The sequence below is a fragment of the Sapajus apella genome, unplaced genomic scaffold, assembly GCF_009761245.1.
Source record: "Sapajus apella isolate SASKATOON/1434 unplaced genomic scaffold, GSC_monkey_1.0 scaffold37, whole genome shotgun sequence".
Classification (NCBI taxonomy): Eukaryota; Metazoa; Chordata; class Mammalia; order Primates; family Cebidae; genus Sapajus; species Sapajus apella.
In genome coordinates this window covers 3,472,504-3,494,905 of record NW_022436977.1, presented here as the reverse complement: position 1 = coordinate 3,494,905, position 22,402 = coordinate 3,472,504, and the positions used below count along the sequence as shown (strand labels likewise).

Here is a 22,402-nt window from a genome sequence, read left to right as displayed (position 1 = left end):
AAATATGTTTAATGTTGATAAAAAGGTAGGGATCATCTGCCTAATGAATAATTTTCACAGACAATATTTCACACTTACCAGTGAAATCAAAGCATCGCATACTAATTTTTTTTAGATAAGCTTTAGCAGTCATGTCATAGGTTTTAACTCTAGCTTCCACTCCAAGTTGCAGGACATTTAGCTCATGTAAAGGCCTTCCTTCCTTTTCTGATTTTTTCATCAAAGTAACCACAACCTAAAAGAAGGTACCAGTATTACCATCAACTATTTCACTAATACACAATAAAGGTAAGTTAAGAATTTAATAAGTATCTGGAGTGATATAAGCAAGAAATTGACATAATGTTAAGATCTTTACTTCTATTTGTGCCTGCAGTTTGGCCTAATTCCCAGAAGTCCTAGTCTGATGGACAGCTATCCATCTAAAAGTCTATGAAACTAACAGCCAATTTTTACACTATTCCTAAGGTGTCTTTTCTCAACTTTGGCAGTATTAACATATTGAGCTGGTAATTCTTTGAAGCGGGGACTGTCTTATGAATCGTAGGATACAAGGTAGCATCCCCAGCCTCTACCTACCAGATGTCATTAGTATTCTCCCCCCAGATAATGGCAACAGAAAATGTTTTCAAAGAACGCCAAATATCCAATGCAAACTGCTCCCTTTAACCCAATCATTGTCCTAAGGAAAGAGAACAATCATAATATACATTACGAATAATATTTAAAATGTCTTACGGGTTTTATATATGTATATATATATATGTTGCATATGGTTGTGTAAGTATATCTGCAAATAGAATGATTCATCTATCAATGTTTCAACGACCAAGGCTTAAAACCTTCAGTAACTCTGATATTAACCTGAAAAACATACAAGTTTAACGTAAAAGAAGTTGGCTTCAAAGCATGTATTTCAGATTCCTAAAAGTAGAGCCCATTCCTTTAAAAGTTTGTTTGTTTGATTACAGACTGATTGTTAGAGACAAGGTCTTGCTCTGTGACCCCGGCTAGAGTGCAGTGGCACAATCAGAGCTCACTGAAGTCTTGACCTCCTGAGCTCAAGTGATCCTCCTGCCTTCCAAGTAGCCAGGAGTAAAGGCACATGCCACCATACCTGAATAATTAATAAAAATTTTTTTTTTTTTTTTTTTTGTAGAGACACAGTCTCGTTACATTGCCCAGGCTGGTCTCAAATACCTGGACTCACACGATCCTCCAGTCTTGGCCTCCCAAAGAGCTGAGATTATAGGCATAAGCCATTGCAACCAGCCTATTTAAAAGTTTATTATTTTTGGCTCAGAGAAAAAACATAAGCTCTGATAAAACAGATTTAGAGGAAGTCCTCACAAGTCTCTGTATCCACTATGCTTTCTCACATACTCACACTTTTATGCCTGTTCCTCTCTGGCTTGCCCCCAGACCCTTTCCTGATCCCTTTTCTCAGATAATTTATTTCTCTTTAAAAACTTGATTCAAATATATCCTTCTCCAGAAAATCCTTACTGAGCCTCTCAGTCTGTTTAAATACCCCCTCCCTACCATCAGCACCGCAAGCTCTAACAGCATCTTCGGCAAGAGTTTTCGTGAAGTGATTACAAAAATTTTTAATAGTTTTCCTACATGAGTTCAGGCTCTATACTTTTTGCCTCCATCCTTATCACCAGGCACATACAATAAACATTTGTTGGATGTGTGAAAAAAGAAGAAAATCCATTTCATCTTTTCTCAAGAATATGCAGATGGCAAACATATTAGTAATTTAACTTTTTAAAAATGCAGGCATATAGTATTTTATTCTATCACGGGTTGCTAACATTTGAAAATAATTTCTCTGACACTGTTTCCCTTTCCTGGCTTTCTTATATGACATCCAAGGCAAGTGACATTCCAACTCTCCTAAAATCATTAAAAAGCATGTTATAGGATGCTGTCATTTTCTCTATGAAATACTGTAGCTCCCAAATCCTTAATAACTTTTAATATTTAAAACATCACTGCTGGGCCAGGCACTGTGGTTCATATCTGTAATCCTAGCACCTTTGGAGGCCAAAGAGGGCAGATCACAAGGTCAAGAGATCAAGACCACCCTGATCAACATGGTGAAAGCCACTCTCTACTAAAAATACAAAAAAAAAATTAGCTGGGCGTAGTGGCAGTTGCCTGTAATCCCAGCTACTCAGGAGGCTGAAGCAGGAGAATCACTTGAACCTGGAAGGCAGTGGTTGCAGTGAGCCAAGATCAAGCCACGGCACTCCAGTCCAGCGACAGAGCAAAACTCTGTCAAAAAAAAAAAAAAATCACTGCTATATGTGAGCAGCCCACATAAATTTTTTTCATCAGTATCAATTATCTATAAGTTTAGTAGAGGTAATTCCAAATATCCATTACTTATTCACCTCACTTTACAAAAACAGCTGAAAATTACACACCTCTTTAATTTCAAAATTCAGCAGCATATTAATGATGTCTACAGATCTAATTTCTTCCACTCCAGTTGTTAAAGTATTTTTTGAAGCGGGTACATCTTGTTGTGATATGGAGATTCCAAGGGGCTCTTTAATTTCACCTGAAATGTTTAAAAGAAATTCATTCACTTTTATTCACACATTTCTTCCACAAATATTTATTGTGGACTTATATGAGTATTCTGGACCTGGTAGAAGCAATGAAAATCCACAAATTAGTAACAGCGCTAGCCCTTAGAAAACTCATGGTTTAGTAGAAGAGACATATACATTTAAAAGACAAACAAGGCCGGGCTCGGTGGCTCATGCCTGTAATCCCAGCACTTTGGGAGGGTGAGGCTGGCGGATCACGAGGTCAAGAGATCGAGACTATCCTGGCCAACATGGTGGAACCCCGTCTCAACTAAAAATACAAAAAATAGCCGGGCATGGTGGCACATGCCTGTGGTCCCAGCTACTCAGGAGGCTGAGGTGGAAGAATCGCTTCAACCCAGGAGGCGGAGGCTGCAGTGAGCCGAGATTGTGCCACTGCACTCCAGCAGCAATAGAGCAAGACTCCGTCTCAGAAAAAAAAAAAAAAAAAAAAGACAAACAAAATAAGCAGGCCATACCTAGTCACATTAAGTGAACAAACGTTAATAGAGGCTATATAAAATGCACTGGAAGCACAGAAGAAAGTGTGACACTGTTTTACAGAAGTCAAGAAAGGCTCTTAGAGGAGAGCTAAAGGACCACCTCACACAGCACAGACATTACTAGAAAGGAGGAAAACACATGACAGGTTTTGCAAACAGAATGGAGTTTGATATGGTTAAGTCATTAGGGGGATAACAAGAGTTAAGACTAGAAAAGAAAAAAGGGAACAGGAGGTTGGGGACTCTTATACCACACTACGAAACAAAAGTACAGCTATATAATTTTGATGCTGTTTCTGAAATTCGCACACCATGAAATGCAATAAAATTGCTTTTTAAACTGTAATATAAAAAATATTAAGAGCTATCACTTGCTAAGTGCTCACCTGTGTGGCAGACACTGTTCTAAGGGCTGTATATATACTTTTCTATTTAATTCTTATGATATACCTTTGAGGCAAGAACTTTATTGTCCTTATTTCAGAAGTGACCAAATGAGATTCAGACAGATTCAGTCCCTTGCCCAGTGTTGTACAAATGGCAGAGTCCAAACTTGTCAGTCTGATTTTACAGTCTTCACTCTCCACTGTCCCTCAATATCATTAAATAAGTTATTACTATTATTGCAGTTGACATTATCTTGACCAGTAATGCAACACATGGGAACCATGTAGTATAAACTATACCAGAATTCCATATAGAAAGCCACTATTGTTAATCATTACCTTTGACAAGGCATTGTATAGGGCAGGGTTTCTTAACTATCATCCTACTCCAACACTGTTCCAAACATAATGTGAACCAGGGAAAATGATTCTAGCAAATATTTTCGCTTTCAAAAAACAATTCCCAGAATAGGCAAAGATTTTTCAAGTGGAAAATAAAAAACATTGATCATTTTAACAAACAGTAAATTTATGCTGATTGAAATTAACAAATTCTATTCATTAAAAGACTGAAAGGCCACCAGTCAGAATAGCTATTGAAAAGTCAAAAAAATAACATACGTTGGCCAGGTTGCATAAAAAAGGGAATATTTACACACTGTGGGAATGTAAATTAGTTCAGCCACTATAGAAAGCAGTTTTGAGATTTCTCAGAGAACTTAAAGCCGTTGACCCAGCACTCCCATTACTGGGTACATACTCAAATAAAAATACATGATTCTACCAAAAAGACACATACCCTCACCTGTTCATCACAGTACTGTTCACAATAGCAAAGACATGGAATCACCCCAGATGCCAACTGGCAGTGGGCTGAACAATGAAAATGTGGTACCTATACTCCATGGAATGCTACCAGCCACAAAAAAAGAATGAAATCATGTCCTTTGCAGCAACATGGATGGAGCTGGAGGCCACTATCCTAAATGAATTAACCCAGCAACAGAAAACCAAATACCACATGTTCTCACTTGTAAGTGGGAGCTAAACATTAAGTACACATGGACATAAAGATGGGAACAACAGACACTGGGGACTACTGGGGATGGGGGAGGGTGGACAGGGGGTGGGATGAAAAACTACCTGTCAGATACTATGCTCACTACATGGGTTATGGGATCATTTGTAGATGAAATCTCAGTGACACACAATATTTCTACACATACATGCATGCAACACACATAACCAACAAAGGGCTCATATTCAGAATTTTAAAACCACATATCAATAAGAAAAAAGGCAAACCTCTCAATAAAAATGGTTGTCAATAGGATTAAATGGTTACATCACTAAAAAAGATATCCAAATGGCCAACAACCATAAGAAAAGGTGTTCACCTTCACTAGTAAACAAAAAGCAAATAAAACCCATAGTGAGATGACACTGCATATCTATTAGAATGCTAAATTTTAAAAGATTGGCAAAGCCCAGTACTGGAGAGAATGTGAAACAACTGGAACTCTCATACATTGCTGCTAGAAAAGTAAATTAGTGCAACCAGTTGGAAAACTGCTTGCTCTAATATGGTACAAGTTACTGAAGCTAAACATAAATCTCACATATGACTGAGTAATTCTACTCCTACCTATATATCAAAAAAAAAAAAAAAAGCGTATATAATTATGTCAAAGACACAAAGTAACATTCATAGCAATTTCATTCATGATAGCTAAAAACTGGAAACAACCTGAATGTCCATCAAAGATAGAATGAATAAAATAAATTTTGATACATTCATATAACTAACTACTGCACAGAAATAAAAAGAACAAACTACTGCTATGCACAACATGGGCAAATCTTGCAAACATAATGCTGAAGAAGCTGAACATCAAATAGTAAATTCTGTACGATTCCATTTACATGAAATTCAAGAAGAGGCAAAACTAATCTATCTATTACAAGTTAAAATGGTAGTTACCTCTGGGTGGATTTGCAGGCAGGATGTTTGGTACTGACTGACAAAGGACAAGAGAGAAGCCTTCTGGGGTACTGAAAATGTACTACATGTTGATCATGGTGATTACACAGGAGTATCCATATTTGAAAAAATTCATTGAATTGTATATTGAATATTTGTACACTTCACTGTATGTATTAAAATACAGTAAAATAGTTTAATAAAAAATACAATGTGATGCCAGTTTTCACTTATCATATGGACAAAATTTTTTAATCTGATAATATACTGTGTTAGAAAGGTAAAGAAAAACAACCTGGTGGGAGTGCAAAGTTAGTAATGTTCTATGGAGGGTAAACAGCAAGATCGGTCAAAATCTTAGATTAGTCTATTGATTTGCTGACCTAATTGTCAATTAAATTTACATTAATAATTTATATATCTTTTAACTGGTGTTATCTCATAGATACATACATACTTATAAAAGTATGTATGAGATATTCAATGCAATATGGTGATAATGAAAGTTTAAAAACAACCAAAAACGTCTACCAGTAGGAACTTGCTGAATAAATTAAGATACTTCAACAGAACTTAATACCAGGCAACCATTACAAAGAATGAAGGAGATCTATATGTATCTACAGATATGGAATAGACACCAAGATACACTGTTAATATTTCTTTAAAAAAGCAAAGTGCATAAACACACATGCATGTATATACATACAGGATGCTACCATGTTTGAAAAAAACTAAAGATTATATATACATTTATGTGTACATACATACATTATATATATATACACACACACATATATGTATATATGCATATATTACCTTAAAAAAATAAGGCTGGTAGTTATTTTGTCTTTAAGTCAAAAGGGCCACTGTAACTAATAATTTAAATTCAGTTTCCATTTTTACTCCTGTATAATCTTCTCAGTATCTTTGGAAAGTGATAATTTATCAACCATTTCAATTCCTACAGATATTTTACTACCAAGCCTTTTTGAAAAATCAGATACACTATGCTACCATAACCTACTGCCAACTCAGAATGGTTTCTTCTATACACGCAATTTCAATGATTACTTCAACAATCTACCACTGATTTGAAGTCCTTCTTTATGGCCTCCTCTTCACTCATGCAACTTAGAAAAAAGTCTGAAACTATAACTGAAAACTTAAGAGAGTCAATCATCTCCAACTATGATTTCATTCAATAGCATCTTGTTTATTTTCTTGGTAATATGAACTGCAACTTGTAAACATACATTTGTTTACTTTTTATTTCCTAATTCCCTACTAAACCATAAAATAAATAGACACATAAGTATTATGCCGCTTACTGTCAGCCTCTTACCTGTCTCTTGTGCTCCTGGTTTCACTTTATACAAGTCTTCAGTACCCTCACCGAGATTTTCTGCTAGTATCCTAAATAAAAGATTAAGATCTTCTTGATTTAGACTAACCTGTAAAATATTATGTTAAAAAAAACTATATTACATTTTTTAATGAAACAACTGTAACACAGAAAATAAATTCCCAGTTGCAACACATGACAGAATAATCCTAACACTAAAAAGTTACATACAATCAAAACCCACAAGAATTGCACTGCTTATTTCATGTTAAAATTTTTATTTTCAAAGATAAGAAGATGTTTACAGAAAAACCAATGTAATTCAATCAGTCAATATTAGCTCCAATGACTTATGTTTACTGAAAGTTAATAATGATCAAAGAAATCTTATCTTTTTTTTAAAAAGTGACAAATTGGGAAAATGCATAAATTCTACTTTTTAAACAATAACAACTCCAATGAAATAAAAAGGTTGTCTTCAATATAAAAAATAAATATTTTCTTCAATGCTATAATTATCCTAGGGGTACTTAGATAACCCTAAAAATAAAAATGTACATATATAATATGTGAGATAAAGTATAATATGCTAATACATAATTTATATACAGATCTCTACCAATATGCATGCATAACAAATTTTAAAGTTAAGAAATCTTAACTAAAGATTAAATTCTACAGAAAATAGTAATGATCTTGTTGGAAAAAGTCTCACTGAAATTTTTCTTATGCTGTTCAGCAAAAAAGTCTATATTTCATTTGGATTTCAACTTTAAAATTCTTCAGAGTTTAAAATTTCAACAATGAAATTTTTTTTCACTCATGTACTTACATTCATTGAATCAAGATGTCCTTTAATTTCCACAACAGGCAGCTTGTGGTACCAAGATGCAGCTATATTCCGATTTACAAAAAAATCCAAGTTAATTGGGTGCAACAGCTGAATATCAGGATGATAGGCGCCTGGCTGGATGACTGTCCTGTGAAAAACAGAAATGTTACATATGCATAGATATAGGGTAGAAATGCAACAAATTAAAAAAAGCAAAGTCAAGCAGTTTTTGGCTATTCTAAATACTGATTTGTAAGTGTGGCTTGAATATTTTCAAAGCTGAATCTATAATTAATCTATAATCCACTAGAAGGGACAAATTAAAAGGTGATATACAATGAACCATTAAGAAAACTTTTTTCTTTAAACAGGAGATAGGTGAAAAATGGAATAAGTTTTTAAAAGCAATCCACACAAAGAAATAGAGAAAATCATTACATACAGTTGTTCAAGGATTAATAGGTGTGTTGGTGCAGAGACTGAAGAAAATGATGGCAAAGTGAACAAGAGGTGAACAGTTAGCATTTTCTAAGGCATTTCATAAAGCTCTTCTCTAGGATTATTTTCTAGACTTGCCTTACAGTCACATTAATTTTTTATTCTACATAATTAAATCTTCATTGATGGGGTAGAAAATAATTTTTAAATGTATTATGTACAGATTTCATGTGCCACCTGGTATGAGCACTTAAGATACAACATAATTTACACAACGTGCCTGCCAAAAATGTGCAAGTTCAATCAAACCAGGAGGAATCACTCAGACAAAACCAAATTGAGAGGTAAGTGGAACCAGACTGTTTTCTTCAAAACTACAGTAATAGTCATATAGTCATAAAAGACAAAGAAAAGCTGAAGGACTACTCCAAAATAAATTTTTGGCAGTACAGAAATCCTCCTCAGTAGTACAGAATACAATTATACACTATGGGTGATCCTGAATTGGGTGAAACAGTGGATATTCCTATAATGTAAAGTATTATAATGGGACAACTGGTAAAATCTGAATATTGACTGAATTTCAGATTATAGTATGTATCAACATTAAATTTCTGAAATTATATCATGGTTAATGTAAAAGAATGAATGTCCTTGTTTATAGGAGACATATAATAAAGTATTTAGAGACAAAGAGTTAAGATGTCTATTCCCAAATGATTTAACAAAAAATGTTTTAAATAATATGTACATATGTATAGACAGATTAAATCAAATATAAACAATATGTGAACCTAGATGAAGGATATGTAGGTACATTCACAGTACCATTTTTTTCAATTTTTCTGTAGGTTTGAAATTTTTGAAAGTAAAAGTTGATTTAAAAACTGTTCTGGTGGCCTGGTGCAGGGGGCTCAGGCCTGTAATCTCAGCACTTTGGGAGGCCGAAGTGGGCAGATCACCTCAGGTCAGGAGTTTGAGACTAGCCTGGTCAACATGGAGAAACCCCATTTCTATAAAAAAAAAAAATACAAAAAATTGAGCCAGGTGTGGTGTTTTGCACCTACAGTCTCAGATACCCAAAAGGCTGAAGAAGGAGAACTGCTTGAATCTGGGAGGTAGAGGTTGCAGAGAGCTGAGATTGCACCACTGCACTCTAGCCTGAGCAGCAGACTGAGACTTCGTCTCAATAAACAAAATAAAAAAACTGTTCTGGGCCAGGTGTTGTGGCTCATACCTGTAATCCCAGCATTTTGGCGGGGCCGAAGCATGTGCATCACCTGAGGTCAGGAGTTCGAGACAAGCGTGGTCAACATAGTGAAACCCCGTTTCTATTAAAAATACATGGGGGGTGGGGAGTTGGGGAGAGACAGCATGGGGAGAAATAGCAGATATAGGTGATGGGGAGGAAGGCAGCAAATCACACTGCCATGTGTGTATCTATGCAACAATCTTGCATGTTCTTCACATGTACCCCAAAACCTAAAATGCAATAAAATAAATAAATAAATAAATAAAAAGCCAAAAATAAATAAATAAAAATAAAAATCCAAAATTTAGCCAGCTATCGTGGCGCGTGCCCATAGTCTCAGCTACTAAGGAGGCTGAGGCAGGAAAATTGCTTAAATCCAGGAGGGAGAGGTTTCAGTGAGCCAAGACCACGCCACTAAACTCCAGCCTGGGTGACAGAGCAAACACACACACACACACACACACACACGTAAAAGAAAATCTGTGTAACTGAAGAGTTTATTTGAACAAACTGTGTTGGGTAAGAATTTCAACGGTCATAAAAATTTCATGGAAATCATGAACATAATATTTAAATCCATAATTATTGAAAAAGCATACCTAGAAAGTGTAAGCTTTGTTAGCTGCACATCCATTCTATCAATTACTGGAGGATTTACGTAGTCTTCATCAGACACCAGAATAAACTGATTCTGAACTCTGATTAACCCAAGATCTACCACTACTGCATTGGTAGAAATGGAAGACTGTGGGATGACTATAACTGGTGCTTTCAAATCAATGTTGATGGAAACACGAAAACTCCTCTGGGCAAGATCTTTCACACTTGTGGCAGCCTTTTCTGCAGCCTGAGCAGTGGCAGCACTCAGAGACTCTTTGGCTGTCTGGAAATTATTCAGGAAGTTCTGTGGACACAAAGTATAAAAAGAGAAATTCAAAGAGAATACAGGCACATCAATAATAACACAATCTTGTTTTCATACATGTGGTAACTTTTTTTCCCCAATATTTAACTTTCAGTTGAGCCCTCCTTTCCTTGTGGTAGTAAGAAATTACCAATAATCCATCTATAGCTAAGAGCTGCCTGAAATGAGTTAATGTTACATAGTTAAGAAACAGAGAAAGAATTTTTTTTCCAATAATTTTTGTACTAAAGAATTTGGCTTCATTATATTATAGTAAACCTAATTTGTTCTAAACAAAAATCATTAAATGATTCAGATTTCAACTGTTAAGTAGGAGTTTTAATCTCTACATTCATGCATAAATACCATCTATAATTAAAATAATGCCCACCCTAAAATCCAAGATTTATAACATTTGCCATCATAATTATTAGACTTTTAAAAGTATTTCAAAGGTGAAAAATCCATATATAAATAACGATTTTACCAGAAGTGACATAAGAAATTTATGAAGATAGATGATCTGAATGCAGCCAACATTCAGAGATAGCACACCATCCACTTTGGACATATCAGTATACAAATCCCCTTCAGTAGCATCCGGATACAAATCCAAATTAAAACGAAAAACTTCATTTCCCATTATTGACACAGCCTGAAAAACAGAGACTTGAATGTACTCTCATCCAGGAAGATAATGACAAAATTTTAGAAAAGGCTTTATATTTGTAATATTTATAAAAACATTTTTCTATTGAAGTACATTTCATTAATGTTTTTAAAATAAAACATACTTTACAACAGAATCTCATATTCAGCCATTAAAGAATATTAACTGTTTATAATCACTTACTTTCTTATGAACTGTCTTCGGATCAACATCTATAACAATAATATTTTCCAGTCGGGCAAAAAGTGACTGCTTTCTTGACTGAAGAGAAAGGGAGGAATCCAGGCCTGAAAAAAGAGTGTACTATAATTTCTACATATCTACCCTATATAAGATCTTTATTTCCATTACATTACATTATTTTACTTTGGGGTGACTTTTAAATTTAGCAGTGTTTCAACTCCCAATGGATAAATAAGTTGCAATATTAAAGTTTTTGGTTTTATAAACACCAAAATCTATAAATTCGTTAAGCAATTATCTAAATTTTCAATCCAGGAAAGAAACACATCTAGTACAAATAGATTACCTCAGGATTTAAGAAAATATCCTTTAGACCTTATATCCAATCATTTACAAGGAAACTATAAAAGTTTCACAAATCAAATTCAGACTAGTAGATGCACTGCCAGTTTGGAAACGACAAAAGAAAAAACAAACTAGTTTTCCAGTTTTTAAGATCTTAAAAAATTTCATGAAACATATTAAACATATTCTGGTTTTGGTTTTTGTTTTTTTGAGATGGAGTTTCACTCTTGTTACCCAGGCTGGAGTGCAATGGCGCAATCTCAGCTCAACGCAACATCCGTCTCCCAGGTTTAAGCGATTCTCCTGCCTTAGCCTCCTAAGTAGCTGGATTACAGGTATGCGCCACCACGCCAGGCTAATTTTTTGTATTTTTAGTAGAGACGGGGTTTCTCCATGTTGGTCAGGCTGGTCTCCAACTCCCGAATTCAGGTGATCTGCCTGCCTCAGCCTCCCAAAGTGCTGGGATTACAGGTGTGAGCCACCACCCCCAGCCACCTATTAAACATATTCTTTATCTTTACCAGATCACAAGCTAGTAAAGGTAAGCCAGAGGAAAAGCTAGATGAGTTTTAGCAACTTTTACCTAAAAGAACATAATGTGCTCACAGATATTGTCATTCATTATAAGACTGCTTTTCATAAGGAAAGATAAATAAACACAAATACATAAGTATGTTATATATAAAAATCACATAAAGGTAAAAAAAATTAAAAAGTAAAGTTACTATAAAGCATGTCCATAGACCTTCACCTCAAATCTAGACTGACACCTCCCCTAGCTCAATAGCATTTCTACATTGACATCAGTATCCCTTTTCCACTTCCTAGATAACTCTCAGGAAGGTCTCAAACACCAGAATGTGTATCAAGTTCAATAGGGATGGTCAGATTTTGACCAATATCTATAACCCAAAGAGAAGAAAGCATACAATCCAATTATGTCTTTCCAGCTTTCACAGCTCAGAGCCCTTTATTTGTACATTCTTTTGCACTGCAAAGAAAAAAAAAAAAAGGAAGAAGAAAAAGCCTCTCTCTTCACCATTTTGAACACCGTGTGAACTTTTACCTTGAATCTTGATTTCAGCGATATTGTTCTTTTCGTTGCAAACAACGATACAGAAGGCATTCAACTTAGCAAATAGCCTGAAGCCAATAATGTCACTATCTTTGGAGGATACAATCACTAGAAATAAAACAAAGCACTCTATCACACAGTGAAATTCTAGTCATCTACACTCTATTAAGGTTTATTCCCTATATTAAGTGAACCACTATTGCGTTAAAAAAAAATTATAACATTTTCCAACTGTTAAAGATTCAAATAATTTTTTTGCTTTATATATTCTGTAAAATTTGCATTTTTAATAGTGATTTAAAAGCAAGAAAAAAAACCTAAAATAAATAAGGACACTGAACCTCAGAGAAGTTAAATAATGTGCCTAAGTTTACACGGCTGAAGTTGCAAAATCAGGATCTGAACTGTGTTCTTCCTTATCCGAAATCTGGGCTCTTGGCCAATTAGACGCTACTTCTGAATCCTTCCCTACCTTTGTTGTCTGAGTCTTAATTTCCTTATGTGTAAAATGGAAAAAAAGACTAACTCTTTATAAAGCCCCTTCAGGAGCCACTGAGAGAGGAGGAAGAGCTCAGTATAAATACAGGTCTTTTCCCCCTATTACCTACCTAAAGGCATCCTATATCACCACCAAAATAAGAACAAACATGTTTTTAAAACAACAGTATTGATTATATTTGCCTTATATATCAGTTGCTTGCATATAATTTAATTTGAAGAAAAGGGGAAAATGGTAATTAAATGACTGAGTCAGATAATCTCTAGTATTCCTCATTCAGCTTTAGAATTTGAAAACCCTTGCTAACAAAAAACAAAAATGTATTTTTCATACCTTTCGGCAGAGTTGAATTTTTTTGTTGTTTTTCAGTTGAAATTTGTACCTCCTTGGTAACACTTATGCTTTGATCATCTGATGGAATAATGGTTGTAAGGTAATTAATAGAAGAGAGAAGAGCTTGTGTTTGTAGTAACAGATTTAAAGATGAAAAGGCCACCTAAAAATGTTTTAAAGAGGAAAATTAGTTTTCCACAGCCAATTATAACCTGTAGTCTCCACAACAGACCCAAAAGATTCTCAGCTGGGCCTGCATCATTGCTTTCCACCATTTAGAAGGAACAGTGAAGAGAGGAAGATCACAATCCCCTTTAACAGGGAACATATAGAGGAAAATTACACTTATATACTACAGGGGTAATCAGAATATTACAGTAACCTAATTACTCCATTTACCAAGCATAATGGTCATGAAATCTATACTCTGCTTCTCATGGCCATCCTGATATTCAACATATAGATGGCTTTTTAAATCTTCAATAGATAATTATGATTATATAAAATTACAAGTCAAAAGATAAAATCCCAGAACCACCATGTGCTACTATTATGTCTAGAAATGATTTCAAAGGTGGCATCCATGAGATTTAAATATAAAAAGGACAATTATGAGTGAGTTACTAAGTGATCTCCTCAAATCACAATAACTGTCTTATCATTTAAAAGGAAACACAATATATAACTTACAGGGAAAAAGTACTACACTTGTTAAAACAATCACTCTAGAAAGCTAAGATAGCAATACAAACTGCTTTCAAGAATGGGTAGTTTTCTAACATCAAATTAATATAAAATTAAAAATTCTGTTTATAAATAAGAATTTCTTTTCATTTTCTCGTAACACTAAATGGATATAAAAGCAATAAAAGCTTCACAATATTAAAACATATATTCTTCTACCTCTCAAAAATGTGTGAGCTAAAACTCAGCTCTTTCATTTTAACTCTTTTGAGCTTCACTCTGTTGCCCAGGATGGAGTGCAGTGTGACAATCTCAGCTCACTGCAATCTCCGCCTCCCGGGTTCAAGATTCTTTTGCTTCAGACTCCCAAGTAGCTGGGATTACAGGCACCCACCACCACACTCGGGTAATTTTTTTGTAAGTTTAGTAGAGACAGGATTTCACCACGTTAGCCAGGGTGGTTTTGAACTCCGGATCTCAAGAGATCTGCTTGCCTAGGCCTCCCAAAGTGCTAAGATTACAGGCGTGACCCGCTGCGCCCGGCTTCATTTTAACATTTTAATGTTACTCATAAGTACATTTTGCTCCTTTTACTCTAAGCTACTACATAAGTAGTATAACTTCAAAAGTGCTCAACATCTCTCCTTATATTTAATACACTTTTTCACCTGTACATCAAACAATGGTATATAGTTTGGCTAGTTTAGAAACCTTTAGTTTTTTGTACATCAAAGTTCCTTTGCCTATAACATTTCCTAATTCAGAAATAATACTGAAAATTTTAAGGATGTTAGGATGTGCTACAATGAAACAACAGCTTTAGTAAGCTGAATCATAAACACAGAGCATGATAAGTATTGATGAGGTTATTTATAACTCATATCGATCCTTGACTATGCCATGAAATTACCCAGTCAATACTCCTCAAAAGATATTAGAGAGACTTCAAGAGTAGGTTATTTTCAAACAGGATAAATTCCTTTAACAGAATTTCTTACCTTAACTGTTTGTTCAGTTTTTCCAAAAGCAGTTTGAAAACTAGGTCCATTCTTATCAGCCTGAAGAAAAAAAAACAAAAGTTCTAAAGAAGGAACTAAGATCAAAGTAAATAAATCACTTATTTATGATCTCTAGTTAATTTATAGTTAGTTATAAATATATTTTACATACATTGTATATTTAATTTTATTGCCATTATTTTAAAGTTACATCCAAATAACATATTTATTATAATAGTGCAAATGTGTTCTCCTCTTCAAACATGGGAGAACATTCACTTCTGGGAAACTGTAGCTAGGAATCAGAACGATAAACTCTGAAGGTTGTAAGGTATAAAGGTCACATAGCCCATCTATCACCTAACGCTTAAATCCCTCCATCAAGTCTTTAGCAAGTCCATTTTTTTTTTATATCTCTAGTAAAAGAAACCTTGTTTCTTTGCAAATCATATCTTTAGAAATCTTAATGAGGCCTTCACACTGAGTCTAAAATCTATCTCCCATCATAACTAATCATTGGTCCTCGTTCTGTCCCTTGGGAACATAAACAAACTCAAACTCAAAATATTTACCTCCTGTGAGAAGTTTTCTGGCCTTGCCAATTTCCCTTGCCCCTCTGTTCTAATAATGCTTTGTGCTTTTCTTTATTAGAAAATCAATCACCTTATATTCTAATGATTATTTACTTGTGTATCTCCCTACTAGTCTATAATTTCCTTGAGAACAGGGAATGTTTTTCATTTCTGTATCCCAAGCGCCTAACAGTATAGACAGCCAATAACACATGCAGAGATATTCAATAAATAGCTGCTGACTGATTAAACAAATCAACTAATCTTGAATATCTTGAATGTAGCTGTATACCATTAGTTCCTTTAGTGTTGCTCACAGGAAATATTTCTGTGGCCCTTCCTATTCCTGGCATTTCTCTTCTGAACCCAATTTAATAGGACTTTATCCTTTTTCATGCAGGATACTCAGCCAAAGGTCACCTATATATGACCTATAATCAGTATAGGTATGTGAGAATGCTGTCAAAGACAAATGGTACCTACTTCATCCCAGGTTTATATCTTTGGGGATAAGAAGTTCAGTGACTTTGTGTAATAATAGCCCTGTACTTAACTGAAAGAGAAAGAAGGTGTACAAATGAAAAAAGAAGCAGATTTCCCTATAATTAAAAACTGTGATACACATCCAGAGCCATTAGTTTTTTACTGTCATATTTTTCCTTCCAGAGATATAGTTTGGAATATACAATACATAAATAACCATTCTATGGTCCCTACCTTAATATATTCCACTTTCAAAAGATCTAATCCAGGCTTGTCAGAAGAGCTAATCAAGTGAAGAGGCTTCTTTTTGGATCCTAGATTAAAGAAAAAGGGGAAAAAAATGTGTTTCAAATAAATTGCTCTTTTGTAATTTGAAACTTTTTAGACTTTTTAAAAACTTGTTAATTAAGCTTTAAAAGAAAATCTTTGCATGTTGTCAGTTATTAAATACTAAGGCCATCACTGCTGATGAAATTAATGAACACCAATAGTTGCCTCTGACATCTTGGTTAAAAACATGCATATTTATTTTCACCTGATTTCACAAGTGTCTTCTAAAATTCTGACAAATTATTTTACTTCTATTATAGAAATTAAAATAATTTCCTTTTGTTTAAAGTGTGAGAGGTGACTTAAAAGAGAAAAAATTTTGTGTTTGTCTTTTTTTCCTTAAGAGAGAGCTGTTAAACTCCTTTTTAACTTAAAAACAACAGGTATTACCACATGTCCTTTATATTCTTAGGTAGATGTACCAAGGAACTGCCTCCAAAAGCTGTGGAGGGAGAAGTACTTGTCCACCATTTTATCCATCTTTTATTATTTGCAATTCTTTAACTCTTGCTTCTGAGACATCTCAAAATTTTCCCTTGACTTCCAAGGGCATAACCTTCACTAAAGGAAAAAATAGCCTAGAAAATTTATTATTATTTATTTTTCCCTCAAGACAATAATGCAAACTTTGTATTAACACAGTGCCTATAGAAATTACAAACACATAAAATATTTTTCTTCTAAGCTGAGATTTTAGTTTCAGCTATTTAAAAAAATTATAAAACATAAGTCTCTATACAGTTAGCCTTCTGTATTGATGGATTCCAAACCAATTTCCAACTGACATATTTTTAAAAAATTAAAAACACAAAAATTTCTAAAACCAATATGGTATAACAACCATTTACATAGCATTTACATTGTATTAGGTATTAGAAATATAAAGATATTTAAAGTATATGGAAGGATATGCATGGGTTATGTGAAATGCCGGGGCCGGGCACAGTGGCTCACACCTGTAATCCCAGCACTTTGGGAGGCCGAGGTGGGGAGATCACCTGAGGTCAGGAGTTCAAGACCAGCCTGACCAACATGGAGAAACCCCATCTCTACTAAAAAAATACAAAATTAGCTGGACGTCGCAGAGCATGCCTGTAATTCCAGCTACCTGGGAGGCTGAAGCAGGAGAATCACCTGAACCCAGGAGGCAGAGGTTGCGGTGAGCCGAGATCATGCCACTGCACTCCAGCATGGGCAACAAGAGTGAAACTCCATTTCAAAAAAAATAAAAATAAAAATAAAAGAAAATACAATGCCATTTTATATAAGGAACTTGAGCACCATGGACTTTGGTACCCACAGAGGTCCCAGAATCAATGCCCCACAGATACCAGGGGATGATGGTATTTGACTAAAGCTTTAGGCAAATGTTAGGGAATTTTAATTATTGAAGATTTGTCCATTCCTACATGCCTGAAATACCTGAGCACACAACATAGACACTGAAATGAATAAACTATCAGAGTTTCTGAAAGAACTAACTTTATATCCTACCATTTTTATTTTTATAACTTGGTTATTTCTTGTGGTAAATGAGTACTATTTAAATGAAAGAACAAGGCCTTCAATATCTTAAGACCACAGATAAACTCTAAGTTTTGTCCTTCATGAAATACATATTAAGTAAGCTGCTTAATCTTTATTTAGCCTTTATCTGTTTATAAAATGAGAATAATATTCCCCGTATCAAGGAGGTTTTTACAGACTATCTGAAGCAATAGGTAATATTAATTAAGAACACAGACCCTAGGGCCAGATTTCCAGGGTTTTAATCATGGTTCAGTCACTTACTAGTTCTGTGACGATGATAAATTGTATTAATATAATCTGTCTATGCCTTAGTTTACTTACATGTAAACTGTAGACAATAACACTGCCTACCCCATAGCACTGATATAAGGATTAAATGAGTTATTATTTAGAAAATGCTTAGAACCATACAGATATTATCTATTATAAATACTACATAAATTAAAGTGTTTCACATACTTATAAGAGCTATCTTTATTACAGGCTACTATTTCTATTTTTATGGCTATTACCTTCAATTTCATAATAATCCAAGCTGATTTTCTTTAAATAAGATACCGCAGTTAGGTCAAATGTTCTCACTGTAGCTTCTGTTCCTAACTGAGTAACATTAAATACTAGAATTGTATCTTCTTCTTTCTGTTGTTTAGTAAACTCCAAAATCACCTAAAAGAATTAGTAGAGCCAATGAAAAGTTGATAAGGAGTCTGAATCATACTTAAAATAATGAAAACAAAATCTTTCTCCATACACATCACCATACGAATAGTAGTAACTTCGCTCATATCCTTCTACGACCATAGCTATTTAATATAATTGGAAATTACCAAATGAAATTCTATTCTTGAGGACATAAGCATATTTATAAAAAACCATAACAATTTAACTTCATTGTTTATTTTTTCTAATTTAGTAAAAAGAGGAATATATATATCCTTAATATGATTTTCTTAAACCTGTATTTCAAAGCAAAAATCATGTTTAGTAATTTTTATTTAGTAATTTTTTATGGGGATTTTTTAAAAATTCTCATCAAAGTAGGAAATAAGGCAAGACGTTCACTATCATACTACTATTTAAATTAACTCTGGAAATGATAGCCTGTATAAAAAAAAGTGGTAATTTTTAAAAGATGTAAGTGCTTTTGCTACTCTAATCAAAAGGTGTAGACCTTTGTCCCCACCCTTTGAATGGGCAGGCTTGTGAATGCTTAAATAATTAGAGTAGAAAGGAACTGATACTATAAGGACTTCTGGTGTCAAAAAAGACCATGAAACCCCCACCTGGGAACACTCATACTGGGGGAAGCCAGCCACCATGTAAAAAGCTCAGTTACTCAGGCTGTCATAGACTTTACCATGCTGAGAGGCCAATAAAGAGGGGTTTCAGTCAACACTCCCAGCTGAGCTCCCAGCCAATAGCCAGTATCAACTGCAAGCCTCATTAAGTCAGCCACATGGACCTCCAGCTTGAGGCTTCAGATGACTGCAGCCCCAGTCAACATCAGAATGTAACCAAATGAAAGACTACACACAAAATTGCCCAGTTTGACCCTTCCAGAATTCCTAATCCACAAACCTGTAAGCAAAATAAAATAGTTATTTTAAGCTATTTGACTTGATAGGCAGCAATAATAACCAGAATAATATAATACTGAAAAAAGGCGAAATATTGTTAGCAGATGTTATAATTACACACTGAAATAAAACTTTAAAAATACTTAAAGAAGAGGCCAGGTGTGGTGGCTCACACCTATAATGCCAGCAGTTTGGGATCCACAAAGTGGATCACTTGAGCCTGAGAGTTCAAGACCAGGCTGGGCAACATGGTGAAACCCCAACTCTACAAAGACTATAAAACATCAGCTGGGTGTGGTGGCATATGACTGTAATCGCAGCCTCTTGGGAGGCTGAGGTATTCTGTCACAGTAACATAAAACAAATTAAGACATTCTTTATCATCATGAAGTTTACATTCTAGGGAAAGTTGGAGAAAGTGAAGGTTGCTATCACAGCAAGCACAAGGAATGTGCTTTGGTACACAGAAGGAAAAACATAAGACAGGTATAAGCTCCAGGGGGCAAGAACTTTACTCACTGCTGTTTTCCATTATCTAAAATAATGTCTGGTAAAAATGGCACAGGATCAATGCTTATGGAAAGGATAAATGGAATATGGCTGAAGCAGAGTGAGCAAGGCAGGAAATAAATGGCCAGTCATATGAAGTGTTAAATGTTAGGCCTTGTCCACCATGGGAAGAACTTATCATTTACTCTTAGTGAGACCTGAAGTCAGTGGAGGATATGGAGCAGAGCAGCAACATGATCTGACATTCACTTTTTTTTAATTTAATTTATTTTATTTTTGAGACTATGTCTTGCTCTGTCACCCAGGCTGGAGTGCAGTAGTGCAATCTTGGATCACTACAACCTCCACCTCCCAGGTTTAAGCAATTCTCCTGCCTCAGACTCCCGAATAGATGGGATTACAGGGTACTACCATGCATGGTAAATTTTGTATTTTTAGTAGAGACAGGGTTTCACCATGTTGGCCATGCTGGTCTTGAACTCCTGACCTCAGATGATCCACCCACCTCAGCTCCCAAAATGCTGCGATCATAGGCATGAGCCACTACACGCAGCCTGACATTCACTTTTAAAGGATCACTCTGGCAACTGACAGAACAGAGTGCCTGATGGAAGCAAAGACAGTTAAGAGGCTACTGGAATATAATCCAGGCAAGATTATGGTACCTTGGACAGCACATTAGCAGCAGAAAGGAAAAGCAATCATTTGAATGCATTTTGAAATATGGGTCATGGTATTTAATTATATTTTGGATGGAGTATGAAAGAAAGAGAGAAGTTGAAGGTGGCTAATGGAAAAGAACAAACCTTTCTCTAAACAAATATCAGTAATACTTAGGTTTGTACACACAGATAAAATGTAGTATTTCTGACATTGTATTTTAGGACATGCTGTCACTTTGAGATATGAAACAGTCAATAAGGAATATCTCCATTTTCTATCCTTTTGTGTTATTATCAAAGCAAGACAAATTTTTTATAGAAATCTGGAATACATGGAAAAGCAAGCAGGCAAATATAAAAACCTGTAATCTCACCACCCAGAGATGAACACTGTCTGTCATTTATCAAAGAAAATATATAAATATAACTTTAAATGGAATCATAATATCCTTGGTATTATAATCTTTTTCTTTTCCCAAATACTGACATATTGTAAATATTTCTCCATGTTTCCTTTTACCACATGACTTTTAAAGGCTATAAACATATGTTGGAAATTTAGGTTGTTCACATTTTTTCAAACCATAAACATGACAATGAGCAACATTACTTAGCTAAAAAGTTAAAAGTTTAAAAAATTAAAGCATGCATGTAATAAAAATTTTCTGCAAAAAAGTAAATCCTAATTAAAAGTCTAAGCTTGAGGCAGGAGAATCGCTTGAACCCAGGAGGTGGAGATTGCAGTGAGCAGAGATCATGCCACTGCACTCCACTATGGGCAACAAGAGCGAAAGTCCATTTCAAGAAAAAAAAAAAAGTCGAAGCTCTTCCAGAATAATTTAGATATGTCACAGATCATTCTTACATCAGTTTTTTTTCTTTGTATATATATATATTTTATTGCATTTTAGGTTCTGGGGTACATATGAAGAACATGCAGGATTGTTGCATAGGCACATACTCAGCAATCTGGTTTGCTGCCTTTATCCCCATCACCTATATCTGGCATTTCTCCCCATGTTATCCCTCCCCAACTCCGGATCGCCCCGCTGTCCCTCCCCTAATCCCTCTCCAACAGACCTAAGTGTATGATGCTCCCCTCCCTGTGTCCGTGTGTTCTCATTGTTCAGCACCTGCCTATGAGTGAGAATATGCAGTGTTTGATTTTCTGTTCTTGTGCCAGTTTGCTGAGAACGATGATTTCCAGGTTCATCCATGTTCCTACAAAGGACACGAACCCAACGTTTTTTATGGCTACACAGTATTCCAGGGTGTATATGTGCCACATTTTCCCTGTCCAGTCTATCATCGATGGGCGTTTACGTTGGTTCCAAGTCTTTGCTATTGTAAACATTGCTGCAATGAACATTTATTTGCATGTGTCCTGATAACAGAACGATTTATAATCCTTTGGATATATACCCAGTAATGGGATTGCTGGGTCAAATGGAATTTCTATTTCTAGGTCCTTGAGGAATCGCCACACTGTCTTCCACAATGGCTGAACTAATTTACACTCCCACCAACAGGGTAAAAGTGTTCTTATTTCTCCACATCCCCTCCAGCATCTGTTGTCTCCAGATTTTTTAATGATCACCATTCTAACTGGCATGAGATGGTATCTAAATGTGGTTTTGGTTTGCATTTCTGTAATGACAGTAATGATGAGCATTTTTTCATGTGTTTTGGTCTCATATATGTCTTCTTTTG

General features: G+C 34.9%; 1 protein-coding gene across 8 annotated transcripts in view; it reads right to left on the bottom strand.

The window, feature by feature from the left end:
* The window catches only part of VPS13C (vacuolar protein sorting 13 homolog C), a 197,652-nt gene that overhangs the window by 93,219 nt on the left and 82,031 nt on the right, over nucleotides 1–22,402 (bottom strand). For all 8 annotated transcript variants that reach the window (XM_032297272.1, XM_032297269.1, XM_032297270.1 and 5 more), the window contains 12 exons: nucleotides 18,456–18,609; nucleotides 16,318–16,397; nucleotides 15,029–15,088; nucleotides 13,347–13,509; nucleotides 12,506–12,622; nucleotides 11,095–11,198; nucleotides 10,729–10,896; nucleotides 9,937–10,241; nucleotides 7,648–7,795; nucleotides 6,816–6,924; nucleotides 2,433–2,569; nucleotides 79–235 (listed from right to left, as the gene is read on the bottom strand). In XM_032297272.1, coding sequence (XP_032153163.1) covers nucleotides 79–235; nucleotides 2,433–2,569; nucleotides 6,816–6,924; nucleotides 7,648–7,795; nucleotides 9,937–10,241; nucleotides 10,729–10,896; nucleotides 11,095–11,198; nucleotides 12,506–12,622; nucleotides 13,347–13,509; nucleotides 15,029–15,088; nucleotides 16,318–16,397; nucleotides 18,456–18,609 — 1,702 coding nt within the window. The remainder of the gene's footprint in view (nucleotides 1–78; nucleotides 236–2,432; nucleotides 2,570–6,815; nucleotides 6,925–7,647; nucleotides 7,796–9,936; nucleotides 10,242–10,728; nucleotides 10,897–11,094; nucleotides 11,199–12,505; nucleotides 12,623–13,346; nucleotides 13,510–15,028; nucleotides 15,089–16,317; nucleotides 16,398–18,455; nucleotides 18,610–22,402) is intronic.